Below are 19000 nucleotides of genomic sequence, written 5' to 3'. Positions count from 1 at the left end.
TCACATTAGTGAGGGGCAAGCTGCAGATCAAGTCATAGCAGAAGACAGAAGACTTTTTATATGGAACAGTTTAATTCACATTAAGCCAGTTTCTGAACTGATGTGTGCTTATGTGACTGAAATAATGTTTATTCTCTACTCTCAGTGATATTACATGGGATATTATGTTTATGTGCTAACCTACCAATGTCCATGTAGGTGAAGCCACATTGAATGCTATTTCAGTGGGCCTCCAGCTGTTGCAGAAAATTCAGAAATGAACATTGTTCATTTTCCAGGCACAGCAACAATGCTGTTGCAAGTAAAGCTGACCCAAGGAGAATTCCTCTGGAACAATTTTTATACTTAATCCCTACACTAATGCAGCAATGGCTGCTGGCACTGAGATGCTATAAAAGTGGCTAACTTGCAATGCCAAACCCACTGGCACAGGGATGTTACATTTCAAGAAGTCACTCTGTATTTATAAAAAAGAACTTTGGCAAACCTTCTAAGCCACCCCCATTTTCAGACAAAAAATCAGCTAAACCCATTCTTTTGTTTTTTGTTTTTTTTTTTTTTGGTCATAAGTTTCTCTAAGCTGATTTTTAAAACCTACAGTGACGGAGATGTCAAAACTTCCCAAGGTAACCTACACAGGGCTTAACTCAGCTTACCATCAGTGAGCTTTTCTTGATGTCTCATCTAACTCTCCTATGCCACAATGCAAGCCGATCATTTGTCACCTGATTCTCAATGGAGAACAGTGTGTTCCTTTCCTTTTGACATCAGCCTTTCATGATTGGAGAAATTATACCACATGTACCCTCAGTTTTCCATCTCCCTCAGAGATCTCCCCTTATAGAGATTTATAGATATGCAATCATTTTTGTTGCTGAAGGACTTGCTCATTTTCTTCAAGTACAGTGTCTAATATACTACACTGAGGTCTTGACAGTGATGAGAAAATGTTATGATGCACATGTGAGGTAGCATGTATCCTCATTGCTACTACCCAATGTAAACTTTGGAGCTATTACTGACTGACATTCATTTTGTGGTTCATTATGGTCTGTGTACCTCTGTTTCTAATTTTAATCCTGCCCTCTTAAACCCTTGTAACCATCACTCACTTAGTACTGATACAAATTTAGTAATCAGATTCTGCTTCATCAGTCAAGCCATTAATGAGTAGAAATAGACCCATTTCTGGAACTTGACTTTCAGATGCATACTTCCCATAGAACAGAGAAATGCTGATAATTATTCTTTGTCTATAACTTTCCAAACACCTAAGTTGGAATGCCTGTGTAGTTTTGTTCAGGCTTTGTTATCCAATCTTGATTACCCAAGTCTCAAGTGAATGTCAAGAGTTCTACTAAAATGAATGGTTTCTGAGAACCTATGCTGACCAAAGCATGAACAAGGTACCAACTAGCTAAAGAGAAAGATGTAAGGAGAAAAATCACAATGAATTTGAGTTGAGTGTAAACCGCTGTTGATATCAGGTACCTTCTAACATACGTCCTTAACACACAGAGCTCCATAAGAAAACAAAGGAGCAAGGGACACTCACTGACACACAGTTATAGTTACAGACATAACTGATGTGTAAGGAAGTCACTATGTGGAAACAATGCTTTCTGCTGTACTATGAATTATAAGGCCACTGATCACGTACGTATAGCTAATATATATTGTGATATGTAGCAGTCAGTGAGCTAGAGGCAAAAAAGAATGATACAGGAGGTATTTTCAGGGTAAGTATCAGATCAGTATTATTTAACACAATTGTCATTTGGGAGGGAAATGAATAAGAAGATGATGGAACATGCAGGTTACAGATGCTTTGATGAGATTCTAAAGGGATTTAAAGATATTTGAGGGTGACAGATCTCTCTGAACAAGAACATGAACAACGTAGCGTAGATTAAAGTCCTTAGTCACTGAACTGTAGATTATCCTGCTAAGAACAAGAACATTTATGAAAAATACATTCACTAGAGACAGCAGTCTAAGTTAAAAATCACAGGACGTTTTAGAAAATTACTTCTTCCTTTTCCACAGATTATTCCTAATTAGCTAAAGAGATCCCTAATACTAACTTGAAATTGTAGCTATGCCATTGCAAAACACGGCATTGTTGATTTCATGTGATGACGAGTTGTAAAATGGAGGCAGACGTGAGTCAAGGCTGGTGCCTGCACTGGCCTCATGAGAGGGGACACCCTGTCACATTCCTCCCTTCTATGCTGCCTATCCAGCTCTCTGCAGAAGGGTAAATCTGCTATTCAGCAGGGGTGTAAAAAGGGCTCTGAAAGGTTTTAACTTTCATCATTTTAATTTAGTCTTGACCATGTTTAGCTCTTTAAAATAACTCTGACCTTTTTGAGTTTTGAATTAGGTACTTTGGGAAAAGGTTTTATTGTGATCCTTCATGCCATGCAGGCCTGCAGGTCCCTCTCAGTGGCTGATGATGTCAAGAAAAGGCTTGGCAAGTGTTGTATACACAGACTGGCTTTTGGGGGTGGAATTCAGACTTAGTGTCAGTCTTCCAGGTGTATAATTAATCCCATGACCCTTTTTCAGTAGGAGTTATCACAGACAACTCCACAGCTCTGTGGAACTGAATGGAAGAACATTTTTTCAATGAGACAAAGCCACTTCCCTGCTAACGTTTACATTATTTTCCTATACCTTCTTGTATTCCTATCAGAGATATTTGCCAATTCTCAACGTGTCTTTAGTTACTTGTGACTTTCGTCACAGTGAGTTTTGTACAGGAAATATTTTTGCATTTGAACACAGTTAATGCTGGTTTTCAAGTCAAGCATATAAATGCAGGAAACATTTAACATGCAATGTTAAGTGAACTAATATGTGTATTTAATTAGCATCCTACATAATTTATTAGCTTGAGTTTGCTTATGTCCTGCTTTCACTGAATGAAGAGAGTGAACTAGGTGTAGAGATTCAATTTCCTTGAAGGAATTCAATTTTTTTAAAGCCCCCATGGCTTCTGAACACTTTGAAATCCATTACTTAGTAAAATTGAATGCTTTATATACATTATAATACTGTAACTTCTTTTCTTAACAGATCTCTGAAAAAGTAGCAGGTTGTCATACATTTAAATGTATAGTTATATTTCTGTGCACACAACAGAACAGAACAGTGTATGATTTTGCTTTCAGATCCTGAGTACCTCTAAGCTCATTTTTCATTTCCAAAGCTCCCAGTTAGAAAAAAAATAAACAAAAATAAAGTAAAAGAAATGAAGGGAAATTAAGAGAAAATAATAATTTATTATTCTATAGTTTAGTTCCACAGTATGTGAAGCCACAGTGAGGCTGACTTCTCTAGGGACAGATTACCAGCTACTGTGTTAAACATCTGCACTATTATTCAGCAGCCTTCTTGTTTCTTACAAGTTTCCTGTATGACTGAAGAGCCATATGCTTAAAATACAACAGCCCAGTAACAGCTACATGTAGAAGTGAGGCTTGATTTATGGGAGCTAAGTTATCAGATTTAGTCCTAAGATTGTGAACACCACCTGTGAAATACTGAACATTTTCAAGTCTCACTGAAATCACTGGAACCTGAGGCCATCACTAAGAAATTTATAGAATTAGACAAATAATCTGCAATATTTGTTGGGGTTAAACTTGAGTTTAACTGCCAGGAGTAATGGCAGTTTAGCAACTCCAGGCAAAAGAGACTAGGAATTTATTTATCTGTCTGATTGTGCATAGCAATCAGGACTGGGTACAAGACCTGAATGGCCAATGTATTTTACATGGGTGCCTTCAGGCCAGATATCTAAAGGCATTTAGACATTGATTTCAATGTAACTTCAGTGGCTGAATATCTTTAAAGGTCTCTATGTTTGTGCTTCATAGAGCCCAAATTCACCTCAACAGTTACTGAACCATAAAATCTTCATGAGCCTCAAGGGATGTACAATTAAGCAAGCTGTACCTAATCCAGAAAAATGTATTTGTTTGGAGAGCAACGAGAACTCCAGAAACAGACTAATGCAAAAAGGGAAGAAAACCATTCCTAGCTAACTACACATAAAACAGATCAAGGAAAAATTTTAAAGAGGCTGTGTGCCTCCAAACAAGTCCAGGTGAAAGCTCTAGATCACTAAGAAGAAGAAAAAGAATTCTATTTACTTTGTAAATAATTATAATTTGGGATGCCAAAGAAAATTGGTAATAGCTTATTAGCTCTTGCTTCTAACCACCAGTGCAGACTGGAGAACAAATCACCATGCAATCATCAATAGTTCTAAAGAGATCATAATATACACACCCTTAAGTACATAAGAGACAGACAGAGCTGCATGCACATGAAGGAAATAATAAATTAGGAAACTCATTGCCCCAGTGAGCAGTGAGGCAATCCAAAGACAGAACTGTGATGGTAAATTCCAGTGGGCTCATTCTTTTCCCTGAAAATCATTACCAGAAACATACATTTATTTATTTATTTATTTATTTATTTATTTATTCATTCATTCATTCATTCATTCATTCATTCATTCATTCATTCCTTCCTTCATTCATTCCTTGACCAATGGCCCAAACCTTTTTCTTGCTGAAAACAGAATACTGCAAGGGAGAGATTCTGGAACACTATTAACCTACAAGAATGCAGGCATTTATACCTGAACAAAATCCTATAATAATGCACCAGAGCATGTAGCAGACATTATTCAATCTAAATCAACCAAAGTTAGCATGGAAGTTAATATAGCCCAATGTTGTGAGCATACAGAGAGAAAGAAATACCATTTTGGAGAAGTTAACAGTTATTTAAAGTAAAATACCTTCTTAATGGAATAACAGCAGCTAGTTGCAGTCAAGCAAGTCATTGATTTCTTCAGAGAATTCCTAAGAGGTGTAAGAGAACCTGCATTTTTATGCTATGTAGGAAGCATATAAAATAACAGAAATAAGAGCTGGAAGAAGCTCTGAGGTGTCCTCATGCCCATGCCACAGCAAGACAGATCTCGTAACTCAGTCACTGAAACTTGCTCATCAAAGGTATTAATCCAGCAAATGCAGCCACCTCTCCCAGAACACTGTTCGAGAGACAGACTTTGGCAACAGCTAAAGATGTAACATATCCCTCTTGCCTCTCATACCCAAGGAAGTGTCAGGGGGACATTTGTCTGGAGTGACCTCATTGGTAAGGAAGGTTAAAGTACCCTTCCTCCACAAAGAGAAGGCCACCACTATTACAGTTCACTGTATTCCTAGGCTTTCTGTCAGTGACTTGTCCATTTGCTTTTTACAGCTCTTCCCTATCTCATTGCTGGTCTGCATGGAGCTTTACAGACACAGAAGGGTAACTTTCTACTCTTGAGTATTTAATAACATACACCGCAGTCAATTCTGAAATGCTGAGCACTTGCAATCCTGTCTGCAATCCACGTATTCTGGGTACTTCTGAAAAGTGCACAGAAACAGGACATCAGCCCAGGACAAACAGCAGCGAAAATAAATCTAACTCATCTAACTGGGAGAACATTGAGATGACTAAGCTGGTGGGGGGACTGTCTAAATTACTGGTGCTCATCCTCAGAAAATGGAAGATTCCCTATGAGCTGGCTGAATCATCATGACATGTCTGCTCCTTTCAGATCTTATTGTGTGAAAAATGACTTTTCTTAGGTAATAGACAGCAAAGGATTCAACTCACCAGTGCTCTTCACAGCCAAAATCAGAAGTAGAGCAGCTGCTTGTAAGCTGAGGATCTGCTACACAGCCTGTGCTGGCTTTCAGTCTTGTGTACTTCTTACGAACAATATATCCCCTGAAAGCTAAAAAACACAGTTATGAATCAGAGAAAAATTCTGCAAAGCCTGAAACGCAGGCTGGTACCTGGCTCTACAGTGCAGATCTGAATACCCTCAACTTTTACTGAATCTGTAGTTAGAAATAACACTTAGCACCTCACAGGGGTGGCTCCGACATTTGCAGTGTTAGCAACAGCTGGAAATTAGAATCATAGAATCATAGAATATCCTGAGTTGGAAGGGACCCACAAGGATCATCAAGTCCAACTCCTGTCCCTACACAGGACAATCCCAATTTACACCATATCTCTGAGGGTGTTGTCCAGGTGCTTCCTGAACATCGCCAGGCTTGGTGCCATGACTACCTCCCTGGGGAGCCTGTTCCAGTGCTCCACCACCCTCTGGGTGAAGAACCTTTTCCTAATATCCAACCTAAACCTCCCCTGGCACATCTTCCTGCCATTCCTTCAGGTTCTGTCATTGGCTACCAGAGAGAAGAGATCAACACCTGCCCCTCCTCCTCCCCTTGTGAGGAAGCTGTAGACTGTGATGATGTCTCCCCTTAGTCTCCTCTTCTCTAGGCTGAAAAAACCAAGTGACTTTAGCCACTCCTTGTACTGTTTCTCCTCTAAATCCTTCACCAACTTCATGGCCCTCCTCTGGACATTCTCTAGTAGCTTTATATCCTTAATGTATTGTGGCACCCAAAACTGCACACAGTACTCAAGGTGAGGCCGCACCAGTGCAGAGTGGAGTGGGACAATCCCCTCCCTTGACCAGCTGCAATGCAGTGCTTGATGCACCCCAGGACATGGTGGGCCCTCTTGGCTGCCAGGGCACGCTGTTGGCTCATGTTCAACTTGCCGTTGACCATAACCCCCAGATCCCTCTCCATGGGGCTGCTCTCCAGCCTCTCATTCCCCAGTCTGTATGTACATCCTGGGTTGCCGTGCCCCATATGTAAAATACGGCACTTGCTCTTATTAAATTTCATACGGTTGGTGATTGCCCGGCTCTCCAGTCTGTCCAGATCCCTCTGCAGGGCCTCTCTGCCTCAAGAGTGTCAACAGCTCCTCCTAATTATACAGGGCATTACACTTCCACTGTTATAGTGACCACTTGGCACAGCCCAGGCAAGGAAAACAGGCCTCAAAATGAGAACATGTCTAATTTAAACAGGAATCCAGCTTAGAATGTATTAAAATTCATAGTAGAAAATCACTCCCAACACACCTTCTTTAATCACAGCTCCCATGATTTGAGCTAGCCAGAATTTTACAGAATCAGAAATTTCACCTACTTTTATTGTGGGGTAGAGGGGTGAGATGCCAGGGTCTCATATATTCAGTTAAAACAAACAAAAGTCTTCTCTTATTTTTCAATTAACTGTAACCATAATAAAACATTTAAAATGCCTCCCATACAAATAATCAGGAAAAAATCTACAGAGATAGGAATTTATGCCATTCATAAAAACAAGAGCAGAACAAAACAATCACTGTAAATACTAAATGAAGTAGCAAGCATGGAGTGAAATGAAATGGCAAAACCAAAAAGGCAATGAATAACATTTTGAAGATATCTACATCCTTTATTTCCATGGACCATCTCTAGATTTGGATACCTAAATAACTTAATTACTTATGTAGTTTTATCTGAAATCAATTTACTTGAATTCTTGACACGTGTGAACAGGTATTAATAAAGCTCCAGCACAAATCACAGATAGCAATACATACTGCACTTAGGACAAAAGACTAAAAACTACTGCAATGTACACTTAAACCCACAAATTTTAAAATTTTATTTTTGTAGGGTTTATTTCAAGGATTATTTTAAGCAGAAATACCTTGATAAAAGGGGATAAAGGGCTGAATAACAAAAAAGTACGTACAGTATCAATGGCTATATTTGAAGTGGCAACAAGCAGCTACTGAATAAGGCTGAGGGTTGTGAGGGAAAGGAGCTGTTTATTAGTCTAGCAGGGCTGCAACTTAAACAGTGACACAATATGTAAAAAGAATCGGAGCTAAGATCAGGAAAAATTATGATTTTGAGGGAAAAAAAATTTCCCTGTCCAGGAAAAGCTTTTAAGCACACTAAACATGTGCAAAAGCAGAGTCAGTCTGGGGACTAATTACCCAAAGGTGGGATATAGGATACGCACAGAAATAGGATCTCTGGCAACCTCACGTAGGATCAGGATCAAGATAGCATTGTAGATTACAATGGGAAATCAGGAGGTGGAATAAATATAAACTGTAGAATAAATTGGGAACAGAGAAGTTGATCAGAAGATTAACAAGTTTTCCCTGTATCTCACACCTCTGATTTTATGAAAACACTAGAAGTAGGCATGACCTATACAACAGAGAACAAAGACACACCCACACAGAATGTGCAATCCCTCAATTATTACCAAATTATGAGATAATTGATTAATTTCCCTTTTCTTCCATATAACTACTCTTACAAAAGTATAACTACCCTGGTGGAAGAAACAACGCAGAGTTACCTCAATTGCATCTGCTCTTTCCCTTAGGAAAGGGCTGTAACTGATCTCTTCTTTTTATTTTAATTCTTGTATAGTGTTAATAGTCTTCTTTTCAGCCACCTACCTCCACAAAAATATGTGGTGTTTCACTTATTTGTGCCATATAAGAAAATGAAAACCATCTGAACAGTTCAAGCTGTGGTATGCAATGCACCGTAACAATCTAAGCAGTTCAGTGCTACCAAGGTTTCCAGGGTAAGAAGCAGCAAAAATTGCCTTTTAATGAGAGGTTACTAAAATAAATAACCATTTACTTTACAGAAGGCATGACAGAAGTTGGGCCTGCTGAGGTCCTGTACCGAATACAGAGCTCAGGTATCATGAGGCTGAGGAACTTTCCGTCCTTAATAATCAGACTGGAAAAGTCTGCCTGTCTGGCAGAGATGAGGCAAGCATTCACTTGCCCCATGTGATCAGGCTTCCAATCCTTAACTATCCCCTACTGACCAGACAAGGAGCCTACTCCAATATTGGCAGCAGAGACAGCTGGCCAGCAGCCACCTCTCTGCAGCTGAAACATGCTGAGTACCAGTCAGTCGATGGACTACTGTAAAGAAGCACTGAAACAAATGAACGACTAAGATAAACTTCTGTTTTATCCTTAGTAATTTCTCAACTTTTAGTAGTCCTTTGCCTGATACCTACTGTGATTAAATTTTTTAGAATTCTTTTTCCTAGAGACTCTGATTAATGTCAGTACAACCATTTTGGTCTTTCCCTCATTCAGTACATAAAACCTGCTACAACTGATTTAATAAACATAGTTTTTATCCTGTCTTTTGTTTTCATACATATTTTCAAATTCAACACCTCTTCAACTTCACCTTTCCGCAAGCTGGCTTCTAACATTCTTCTAGAGTACCTTGAATCAGACAGGTAAATGGCTGTGTTTTTCCTACTTTCCCTTTGACTCATGGGATAACTGAAGCAGCAGGATAAACAAACTTGACTCTCTCTCAAAAGCTTCATCGAGCCTTAGTAGGACTGTATCTTTTCAACATTTATTAACTGGATCTATAACGTTTCAAAAGAAATGCATATGCAGAGAATTCTACTGGGGGAGTCTGAGAGGCTGGGAAGCTGCTCCATCACAGAAATTTGCATTACTGACTGGTGCTGGTTTTGACACTAAGCACTTGGCTCAAAGAGTGTGAAATTAGCAGACTCATGTTGCTACTGCTCCATGAACAATCACTGCATCATTGAAGAAGAATGATCACCAGCTGTCACCTCATTTTCACCTTACCCAGTCTATATTCCAAACTTTGCAGCAACAGTATCTTTAACCCTGATCTTTACATAGCCAAAGATGACAGGATCTGAAAAGCAACATAGGAACTGAACTTAATTTTAGCACTTCTATTAGTAACTTGGTGTTAAATGTTTTATGCGCCACAATTTAGGACATGAATTTTTACTTCTTGTGCTGATCAGTTCTCACAAAGCGCAAGTTTTCTGTCAGCTCCAGCACCTAGCAAACCAAGAATGTATTTACCTCAGAGAGTCTGAAACTTGGTATCTTGCGGTTAAAAATCTTTATCTTAAGGTCTAAGTACCAAGGTGTATACATTACACAAAATGTTGCACAATTCCAGATAGGAAAAGTCCAGTCATTTTCCCTCTGATTCCCATAGGAAATACATAGTTACAGAGCAAACTGTGAAGCACAATGTAGAAAGATTAAAGCTAAACAATTGCAGGTCTATACAAGAAGTATAAAGAAAGGAGATGGAGTTGTATTTTAAAAAGCAGAAGGATTCATTCTCAGTCATAAAAATCGTGTTGAGCAGACATTTTCTACAGAGACACAGTTTTAATCTATAATATCACCTGAAATAGCACATAACAGCAACTCAGAAATGAAAGCTGAAAAGAAGGTATCATGGTAGTTTGTAATCAGAAGTTGATTTGCTATGAACAGCATATCACTTTCTTAATTTGCCTAGTTAAAAGAGCATTCAGCAGCTTAACTAACACCATCTGAGAGGTTTTGGAGTCCATGAATCTGATTCTTCACTCCATGCCAAATTAATTCTAATGAACAGTAAAAGGGATGGAGAGTCACATCCTTTGCTGGGTTCCACGAATACCTCTCCTCTTTCACTCTCACTCCGGATGGATATTGGGTGATGCCTGTTTAATAGCAGAAAAAACCAACTCTTGTCTTAAGTTGTCTGGCAGAAGCATTATGAGAAAGCAAGTAATGAGTTCTCACATACAAGCGGTAACTACCAGTAACAAGCAGTGACTATTAGCACCAAGGCTGCCATCAGGACTGGTGTCACTTATGCTTGGACATAGGTTTTTTAATTACCATGCATTACAGTCTCTGATCTTGAGACTTGGTCAAACAAACAAAAACCAAACCAAACCAAACCAAAACAAAACAAAAAAAAAAAACACAAAAAAAGTGAAGATGACTGTGAAACTCTTTGGCAATATCAGCAAGGGAAAGGGTTTTCCAATATATTGTTGGACAATGTACATTGTTGTCCTTTCCTGATTTTAGCAAGGGTGTCAAATCCAGTAAGAATGGTCTCCTTTTTGTCTCCTCAAAAACAGGAGAGAAAACCAAAAGGAAATGCAGACATTATCACCTCGACAGAGCTTAGCTCAGAGATGGGGATAGAATATAGGACCTTACACTTCAAAACCATAAGGCCTTCTCACCTTTCCTAATGTTCCCTGCACATGAGCAGCAGGCTTTTAACAGTTTCTAGAGATAGATAGTAAAAGTGAAAAACTACTGGATGCCCTAAACTAGTACAGAACACAGATGGAAAAGTAAAGTTAACCAAAGCTGTGCACCCTGTACAAACTTGTCTGGTTTACCCTGATTGTGAAATCAAGGTAATATAGTTGACCTGCCATTAAGGGAAACAAATATATCTCTTCAATGATCCTTACACTGACAATGTAGTTAAAAGGAAGAAAATTAATGATATAAAAGAGTAAAACTGGATCTGCTACTCTGTGGTTGTTATTTTCAGGAAGCTTAAGGAAAATACATTTTTAGATATGTTTACAAAGTGCTTAGAAGTTTTTTTAACATTTTACCCATGTAATTCTTGGATCTAAACACCAGTATTAGCTGAATGTATGTACACAGTGTACACATATGTACATAGTGATATAAACAGATGGATAAATATAGAATTTTCAATAAATACTTCCCTGTCTTCTATTGAAGTCAACATTAAATCTTTGCAGTTGAAAATCCCAAAGGTAACACTTTTATTAAAAGCTTACATTTATTATAACTGTAAAATAGTAAATTACAGCTGTTCTCAGGCCCTTTTTTTATTGTAATGGAGTACATTTTGCCAGAAGCACATGTTAGAGATATGTAAATATTGAGAAACACTGCATGGGCAGAGTTACAGAAAGAATGCAATTTGCAAAGGGATGCTTCATCTGGTTTCCTTCTGAACATCCATCACTTTTATTTAAACAAACAAACAAAAAAAAGCACCCCCAAATCTTGAGTTCTTGATAAAGAATTTTCCAATACAATGTGACATATGGTGAGTGTGTGAGCACGTGTGGGAGGAGGAGACAGTGGCTCAATGGATTAGTCATTTGCCTTTCACCTCTGGAAGCGTAGTTAAACTCAGTCCTGACCAGAGCTGCACAGTATATTCCAGATGGCTAAAGTGGGCCTAATTAAAATGAATTCAGTGATGTCACCTCGGATCTAAGTGAATCGCATGCACCACTCATTTGGCATTTTGGCAATGTCAGTTCACAAATGAAATAACCAGATTAAAATCCTCCCTGAAGTCTTTTGGGACAACAGTCACACTGCATGGAAATACAAGCTACCTTAACTAGAAAATGTACTTTTATAATTGTATTATCTGTTGTTTTAAATTCTAATTAATACATTATTCTAATACAAAGAAACATTAAATGAGACTTGCATGTGAGGTAAATCAGTGCAGTAACATTTCAGTTGGATGATTCAGTGAATATACACTGATTTAAACCAGCTGTGAATCTGGCAATATAATTTTAAAAAATTATTTTAACAAAATTTTTTGCCTTTTATGTAGATGTAAATCAAAACAATAAAAATCCCAATGTAATGTTAACTCAAACCCTTTACACAAATCATCCTTTACAATTCATCTCTAAGTTAAAAATTAGCATTTCCTAACCTTCACAATTTGGGAAACTGTGACTGGAAGAAGAAGGAAAGACCTTTTGTACCCTGTGTACCATTTTAGCCGTGGGTCTAATGACATCTGTGTATTCTGAGAACCTGTGATGTAGTTATGCTGAAGTAGGGTAGCTTTTTCTTCCCACCCTAATTTAAATTCACAAACATTTTGTTTCCTAGCAAGGGTGTTTTCCCCCTTCTGAAATAATGACTCTTTTTTGTAACATAATACACTCAGGAATTGTATCCTCATGTATATTGTGAGTGTTGCTTTTTTTTCTAAGTTTGTTTTTTCTTCCAACATTTCTTCAATGGGTAGTGAACTGCTGGGCCCACAGAGATCTCCAGACCACCAGCTCATGTATTTGAAAGGCATCTGTTTATTTTTAAAATGCAAATGCAGCCTACCTCAAAGACTGACTTGCAAGAAATGAACAATCTGAACAAGTCAAGAGGTTTCCAATCAGGAGCTGTGTTCCTCCTTTATATCAGCCTATGATCACTTGCTGTCAAAACCACTTAAACAATATCCTGGAATCTGAATGAAGTCCCCCCACAATTAAAATGAGCAGGATAATCCTGCAAGAATTATTCAGGCAAATCATTTTTCACACAGTTTAAAGTAATGATAAGGTCATTTACAAAAGAAATCAGCGCCTTTGAAATGCTGACTTGTAGATAGAGGACTGCCTGGAGGAGGGCCATAGATAACAGTGAAGACTGGCCTCCTAACACTACCCTCACAGTCTTTGGAACTGATTCTGATGAAGAGAAGGCCCAATAAGGTTAATACCCCTACTTTGATCTCTGTCAAAGCGTACCAGCAAGAATTAATTTACATTTCAGATGAAAAAGGTTGACAGCATGAAAAGGCATCTTGTTTCTGGTATGTGAATGTGCTGTAATAGATCGGGAATTCTGAAAGGAAGTTCTGAGGAAGCTAAAGGGATAAGCCGAGCGGCTGCTTTTATTGGGAAAGAGATGAAAGGAAAACAAATTTCAATATGCGCGTTCTGTAGAAACATGTAAGCCAAATGCTTCCTAAATTTCAAGGCCTGCTGAAGCGGGGAAGGGGGGGGATGAGGGGGAGGAGCAGGGAGGGAGGGAAAGGAGAGGGAAGTACTTATATTTTAATTATATGGTTTTGCTAATGTCTGGATGACAAATGCAAACAATCTATCTCACTGCCTGAAATGGCTCATTTTTTAAAAAAATACAAAGGTGATCATACTCCATCTACTGAAAAGCTGCCTTGAACTACACACTCACATTATAAGATATGCAGGGAAGGGAGAGATTTGGAGTTGCTTTTTTCTCCACATCACTAGGCACTTGGACAGTGTAATGTAAACAACCGAAAGACTGTCAGAGTATTCTAAAACCTGGAAAATGGCCACCGTTAGCAAGCATGAACTTTGATTTGAAACACAGAACAATTAGAATGTAGAGAAGGGAAAGTGTGCACAAGAAGAATTTTCAAATAAGAAGTCCTAGATATAGGTTTCCAAAGGCAGACAGAAATGTGATGAGGATTATTATTATACCCCTTCGAATGCAGTGCCAAAGATAGGAGGAGCAGACAGCCTAAGTAATACAAAGGTGCACTGTGTCACTCAACCCTATAGTCCTAATGCTTATTCACCCAGACTGATCACTGAAACTGTCAAGTGCCAGGTTACAAAGGAAGAGAGCATGTGTGTTGGTGGGCAAAGTGCTAACACCATTCCTCCAGCATTAAGTCTAGAGGGCTCAACAGAACTGTCCAAATTAAAGGGTATGCATACACTCCCACTGCCTCTGCTCTGCCATGTTCAACGCAGCATCTAAGAGATGGCAGGAAGGAACAAAGCTCTGAATCTCTCCCATGTGTGCAAACAGCAGAACAGATCAGTGCTTTCTCTAAAGAGCTAGTAATGAGCATGCATCTCCTACATGCCTATGAAATCTGGCTGGACAAAACTCTAAGGCAGAATATCCCCCGCAGTCTCCAAGTGATATTGCTACGCACCAGCTTCCTGAAATAACTTAAGTAACTGATAATAGTGCAGCAGTGATGGGACAACTGTTTCAATTCCTCTTTTACAGCAAAAGGCTCTTTTAAGTCAGGAAATCAAAGTATTTGATTAGATTACTTGAATCAAAGTATGGCCAAGTGTAAATGTAGCAAATACTCCAGAATATAGGGGTACTTTAAGATCTACTCTCTGTGCTGTCATGAAAACAATAGAAAATGACAACACAAAGGAGAGGAAGAAGGGGAGAGAGTGCTTATGCAGTCTTACGCAGTCCTTCATGCAGTCTTATGCAGTCCTTCAGCACATGTTGTAATGGGAGAAAAAATTTCTCCTTAACCGTTCTCCATTTAATAGGATATTCTGCATTTGACCCTAGGGCTATATTTCACAATTCTACATAACAATATGCATGCAAAGCTACAATTTATTATTTTATCCTAATGATACTATGTTCCTTTCTGTAACTACACTGGTATTCTGTTTTCTGCTGAAAGTCACTGCGATGTTAATTTCAGAGTAACAAACTTAGACAAAAGAAAACCAAATTAATTTACTGGAAATGTCTTGATAACAAAGTAAAAGAATATTTAGAACACATCTTTTTCAGATTTAGACTATATGATGCAGAATAAAGAGATGACAAAACTTAAAGAATTATAGCACAGGATGCTGGTAGAATAAAGGTGGTACCTTGGTTTATTTGTAAACGCATTTGCTACAACTAATTTTTGGTCGGCTACGGTCTTTCAACCTGGGGTTGGACAGGGAAGGTGTATTACACTGCATCATATGGAGGCTGCTTCATATTGGCAGCATGTGAAAACACCAATGAGTTCACGGCACTGGTTCTTAGATTTCTGTGCCATATGGTACCCTGCTCTCTACTAGAGATCTACACAGCCCTATGGGCCTGTTCCTCCAATAATCTCTTTAAAGTTTATTCAAATTCATATTGATATGGCTGCATAGGAGTCTGGCAGAGAGTCAAAAGATTGGCCAAAGCTGGCAAAGCCAGCCAGCAGTCAAAACAAAAACCTGGCAACCTGCCAAGATCAGGGCTCAACACAAAGACAGAGAAATGCATGCCCAGTGCCTCCCATCCACACTTATAGTCAAATCGGTCCAGTGCTTCATACTACCTCTACATATAGTTGAATTATACTGACTGTCCTCTGATGAATCATAAAGAATTAACTCAACAGCTTTTAATCAGTATGTTTTGCTTCTAGAGAAGTGCTTACAAAAAGCCCAAAGTGCCTGATATTTGTCACTGATGTAATTTGACACTGAAGAACAAACGATCAGGAGTATTGTTTTTGATAGCTTTTGTTTGGACTTCATGTATTTCTCTTGGCTATAAACACTGACACATGAAATCAGCCACAGCAAAATAGGTGTTGGCAATTGAAATGATGTTTTAATTACCTGCTTGAATATGTATAGCAGCATCAGTTCTTCTGTTCCTTATTTCCTTGTACTTCCTGCGAGCTTCATATCCTCTCCAGGCTATAAATACAAAACCATGTGCTGGAAATTACATTTATTTAAGGAAGTGCTACAGAGTCTATGGAGTCAGAGATGTGCTGAAACTTTCATCCCTCCTGCCATAACCACTCCAGCCTCCGACCCCAGCACCTCTTCCCCACCCACCCAGATGTTGAACTCTGGGTTCACGACTGCAGTATTCACATCCCCGCAACTTCAAACACCGCTTCACTCATCCAAATTTTAATTGTCACCATCTGCTCACTGATGTCCTAACCCAAAAGGCAAAGGTGCATGATCATGTCAGCACAAGAACTCCCCTCCTCCCTAAATTTGATATAAGGAAGCCTGCTAAATTACTGATAATCAGCCTCTCAGGCCCACCCTATGACACATGTTATCTGCAATTCTGGTATACATGGCGGGGGGGGAGGGCATGCTACTGCATTTCATTTATATGCTGCATGCTAGCATAGACATACCTAACAATATTTTCATTTTGGGCAGAGGCATCACATCCAAAATACTAAAATATTTAAATAAAGACATTACCAAATCCTAAGATGGCACCTTAGGAGGAAATCAATAATATTTACATCGATTAGCTGCAGAGAAAAGCACCTCTGGTTATTTTGATTTCATAATAAACTATTACGAATTAATAAATAATGTACACAAAATTCAACAGCTTGAAATGCAAAAAGACTCAATGAAATAGGGCATGTGAACATTTACCTGACTGTATGGTAACAGCACTATTTTCTCTTTTCTCTTTGACTTTCTTGTATCTCCTTGCTCCAAGCCATCCCTTGATATAGGCTTGCATGACCACCACCCTCCCTATAACTTCTCTCAGGAACAAATTTAACTGTTCTATATGGTAATACTTTAGAAAAACCTGAAATGGAACAAAAAAAATATCAGTATTACATGCAGGCAGTAACATAACCTCTTGTATTCTGCCTTTTCATTAGTCTTATGTCACCTATTTTAGGGCACTGTTGCTGAGAAAACTGGTAAAATACTGGTTGCTGATATCATAGCAATCTTGTGAATCAAATATTTGCTCTCAGTGTGCTTGTGGAATTTCAGTATTCCACTGATTATAATAATCCCATTGCAAAATAAACCACATATTTACCCCTTTACAAAGTAAATTGTCCAGGGGAATATTTTCAGGTATCAACAATTTTGAAATATGGCCTTTCTTGACAGTGGGAAGATAAATCCTGGGTTGAATTTGTTTTTAGACATAATATGGTCTAACAGCATTCTGCTTCAGGAGGCAAATCCTGTGGGTGCTTACATACACTTTATCTGGGTTTTGAGCAGGAAAATTGTCCTTGTTTTTCCTCTGTGCACTGAAGAACAGCTCAAGATGCTGTATAACACCCTTTTTACAGAAGTCGCCCACTCCATTTTAAATCATGAACAAAACCCCTTGACAGAGCCAGGTGTAGTTCACCTGAAACTCCACAAATGAATAATGTACTAACCAGGCTCACAGGATGGGCCAGAATGTGAAGTTTCAGTCATGTCATCATTAAGAGCAGCAGGAACTTCAGGGAGGCACTACCACAGCAGGCACTGACAGATGTACTGGCCTTATCAAGGCAGCCACATACAGAATGTGCTTCGGGGAGGTACCCAATGCACCCTGCCTCTTGCAGCACTAACTCAGCTGGCTTGGGAGGGCACCTCTGTAACATGGGAAGCTAATTGGAGCAAATTCCTTGCTCTTTTCTTCGTTCATGTAGTACTTTTCAAACCACTACTAGATGTGTTTTGCTAAAAGGATACTACCCTTGAGAACATGTCAGCATCCTCTACCTTGGTTTTCCCAAGAATCCAGTTGTCTAGTTTAGATTTCTCCAAAATGACAAGACAGTTTTCTCTGCTACCAAGGGGAGTCTCGTGTGCCTTGAATGCAAGGTAATAATACCTGCAAAACCAAATGACAAAGAAATAATTGACTTGACAATCAATATGTACTTTCACTGCTCTTCTCTCGCTCAGAGCTGCATCTCTAGAACTAAAGGCCAAATTTTCCCTTACACTCAGTCTTCTTCATAAATCATGACACAGCTGTCAGATATTTGAGCATATACATGACATAGGAAAATAAGTGGTACCATAGTGGTGACAAGAGTCTGCTGCATTCTAGAAATTTCCAGTCAGTGTAATCATCCACAAAGGTCTTTCACAAACCAGTGTGACTTAGGAAACACCCAAGGTTGCTCTGAATTTTTCAGGTGAACGAGCGAATGAATGACAGGAAGAAGAAAGAAAAGTGCTAGAAATCAGAGTAACAGAAAGGAAGGCAAAAATAAAACCTCTTGCATAACCTGTGTAAAATAAGTACACCACGTACAGAGCTGCATAACATACTTCGGCAGTTATATCTCACTGCAAGTCTGCAAGTTCTGTTTAATATGCAGGTGCTCCTTGAGGTGTTCAGTGGACCTTTACAGATTTCTGAGTGGGAGAAAGGTCAAATACCAGCACCAAAAGAAGAGAAAAGCATGAAAAGTAAGTTATTCATGACCTGGTGTCTGTTTCTTATGAGAAATGCCAAAAAAAAAAAAGGTATTTCAGAATCTCTCAATAATTCAGTTACTGGTATCCATCATTGTTTTACAAAGAAGTATAAATGGCCTTGACATTCTTTGGGAAGCATAGATCCACATAAGAAGTCCAAGGCTCTTGAACTTATAACAAGATCACTCCCATCAGCAGAACTCAGGGGAGCTTCCCATTTTTGGTAGGCCTAATAGAAAGGTTGAGGATTTTCAATCGGTGAAGATAAAGGCCTGCACTAGGAGGGTAGGCAGTACAATGATACAGTGATACTGACTGATTATTGAAGCTGAAAGGCTGCCACTGTACAGGAAGAATAAATATCAGTTTACAGTAAAAATAACCCTCGTATCAATCTGAATTTACAGACAGCAAGATGCTCAGACTGCATGAACACCCACCTGTGTTTCATACCTCCAGAAGAG

At 38.8% G+C, this 19000-nt stretch overlaps 1 protein-coding gene across 1 annotated transcript in view; it reads right to left on the bottom strand.

Annotated features, from left to right (window-relative positions):
• MYO3B (myosin IIIB) overlaps nt 1-19000 on the bottom strand; it is a 201752-nt gene that overhangs the window by 54269 nt on the left and 128483 nt on the right. Inside the window, exons 26-29 of the mRNA XM_064453241.1 lie at nt 17829-17940; nt 16734-16896; nt 15939-16019; nt 5689-5809 (exon numbers count right to left, since the gene is read on the bottom strand). Coding sequence (XP_064309311.1) covers nt 5689-5809; nt 15939-16019; nt 16734-16896; nt 17829-17940 — 477 coding nt within the window. The remainder of the gene's footprint in view (nt 1-5688; nt 5810-15938; nt 16020-16733; nt 16897-17828; nt 17941-19000) is intronic.

Source organism: Phalacrocorax carbo, chromosome 5 (genome assembly GCF_963921805.1).
Source record: "Phalacrocorax carbo chromosome 5, bPhaCar2.1, whole genome shotgun sequence".
In the NCBI taxonomy this organism is placed as follows: Eukaryota; Metazoa; Chordata; class Aves; order Suliformes; family Phalacrocoracidae; genus Phalacrocorax; species Phalacrocorax carbo.
Note: the sequence above shows the minus strand (reverse complement) of the source record. Positions and strands in the feature narration are given on the sequence as shown.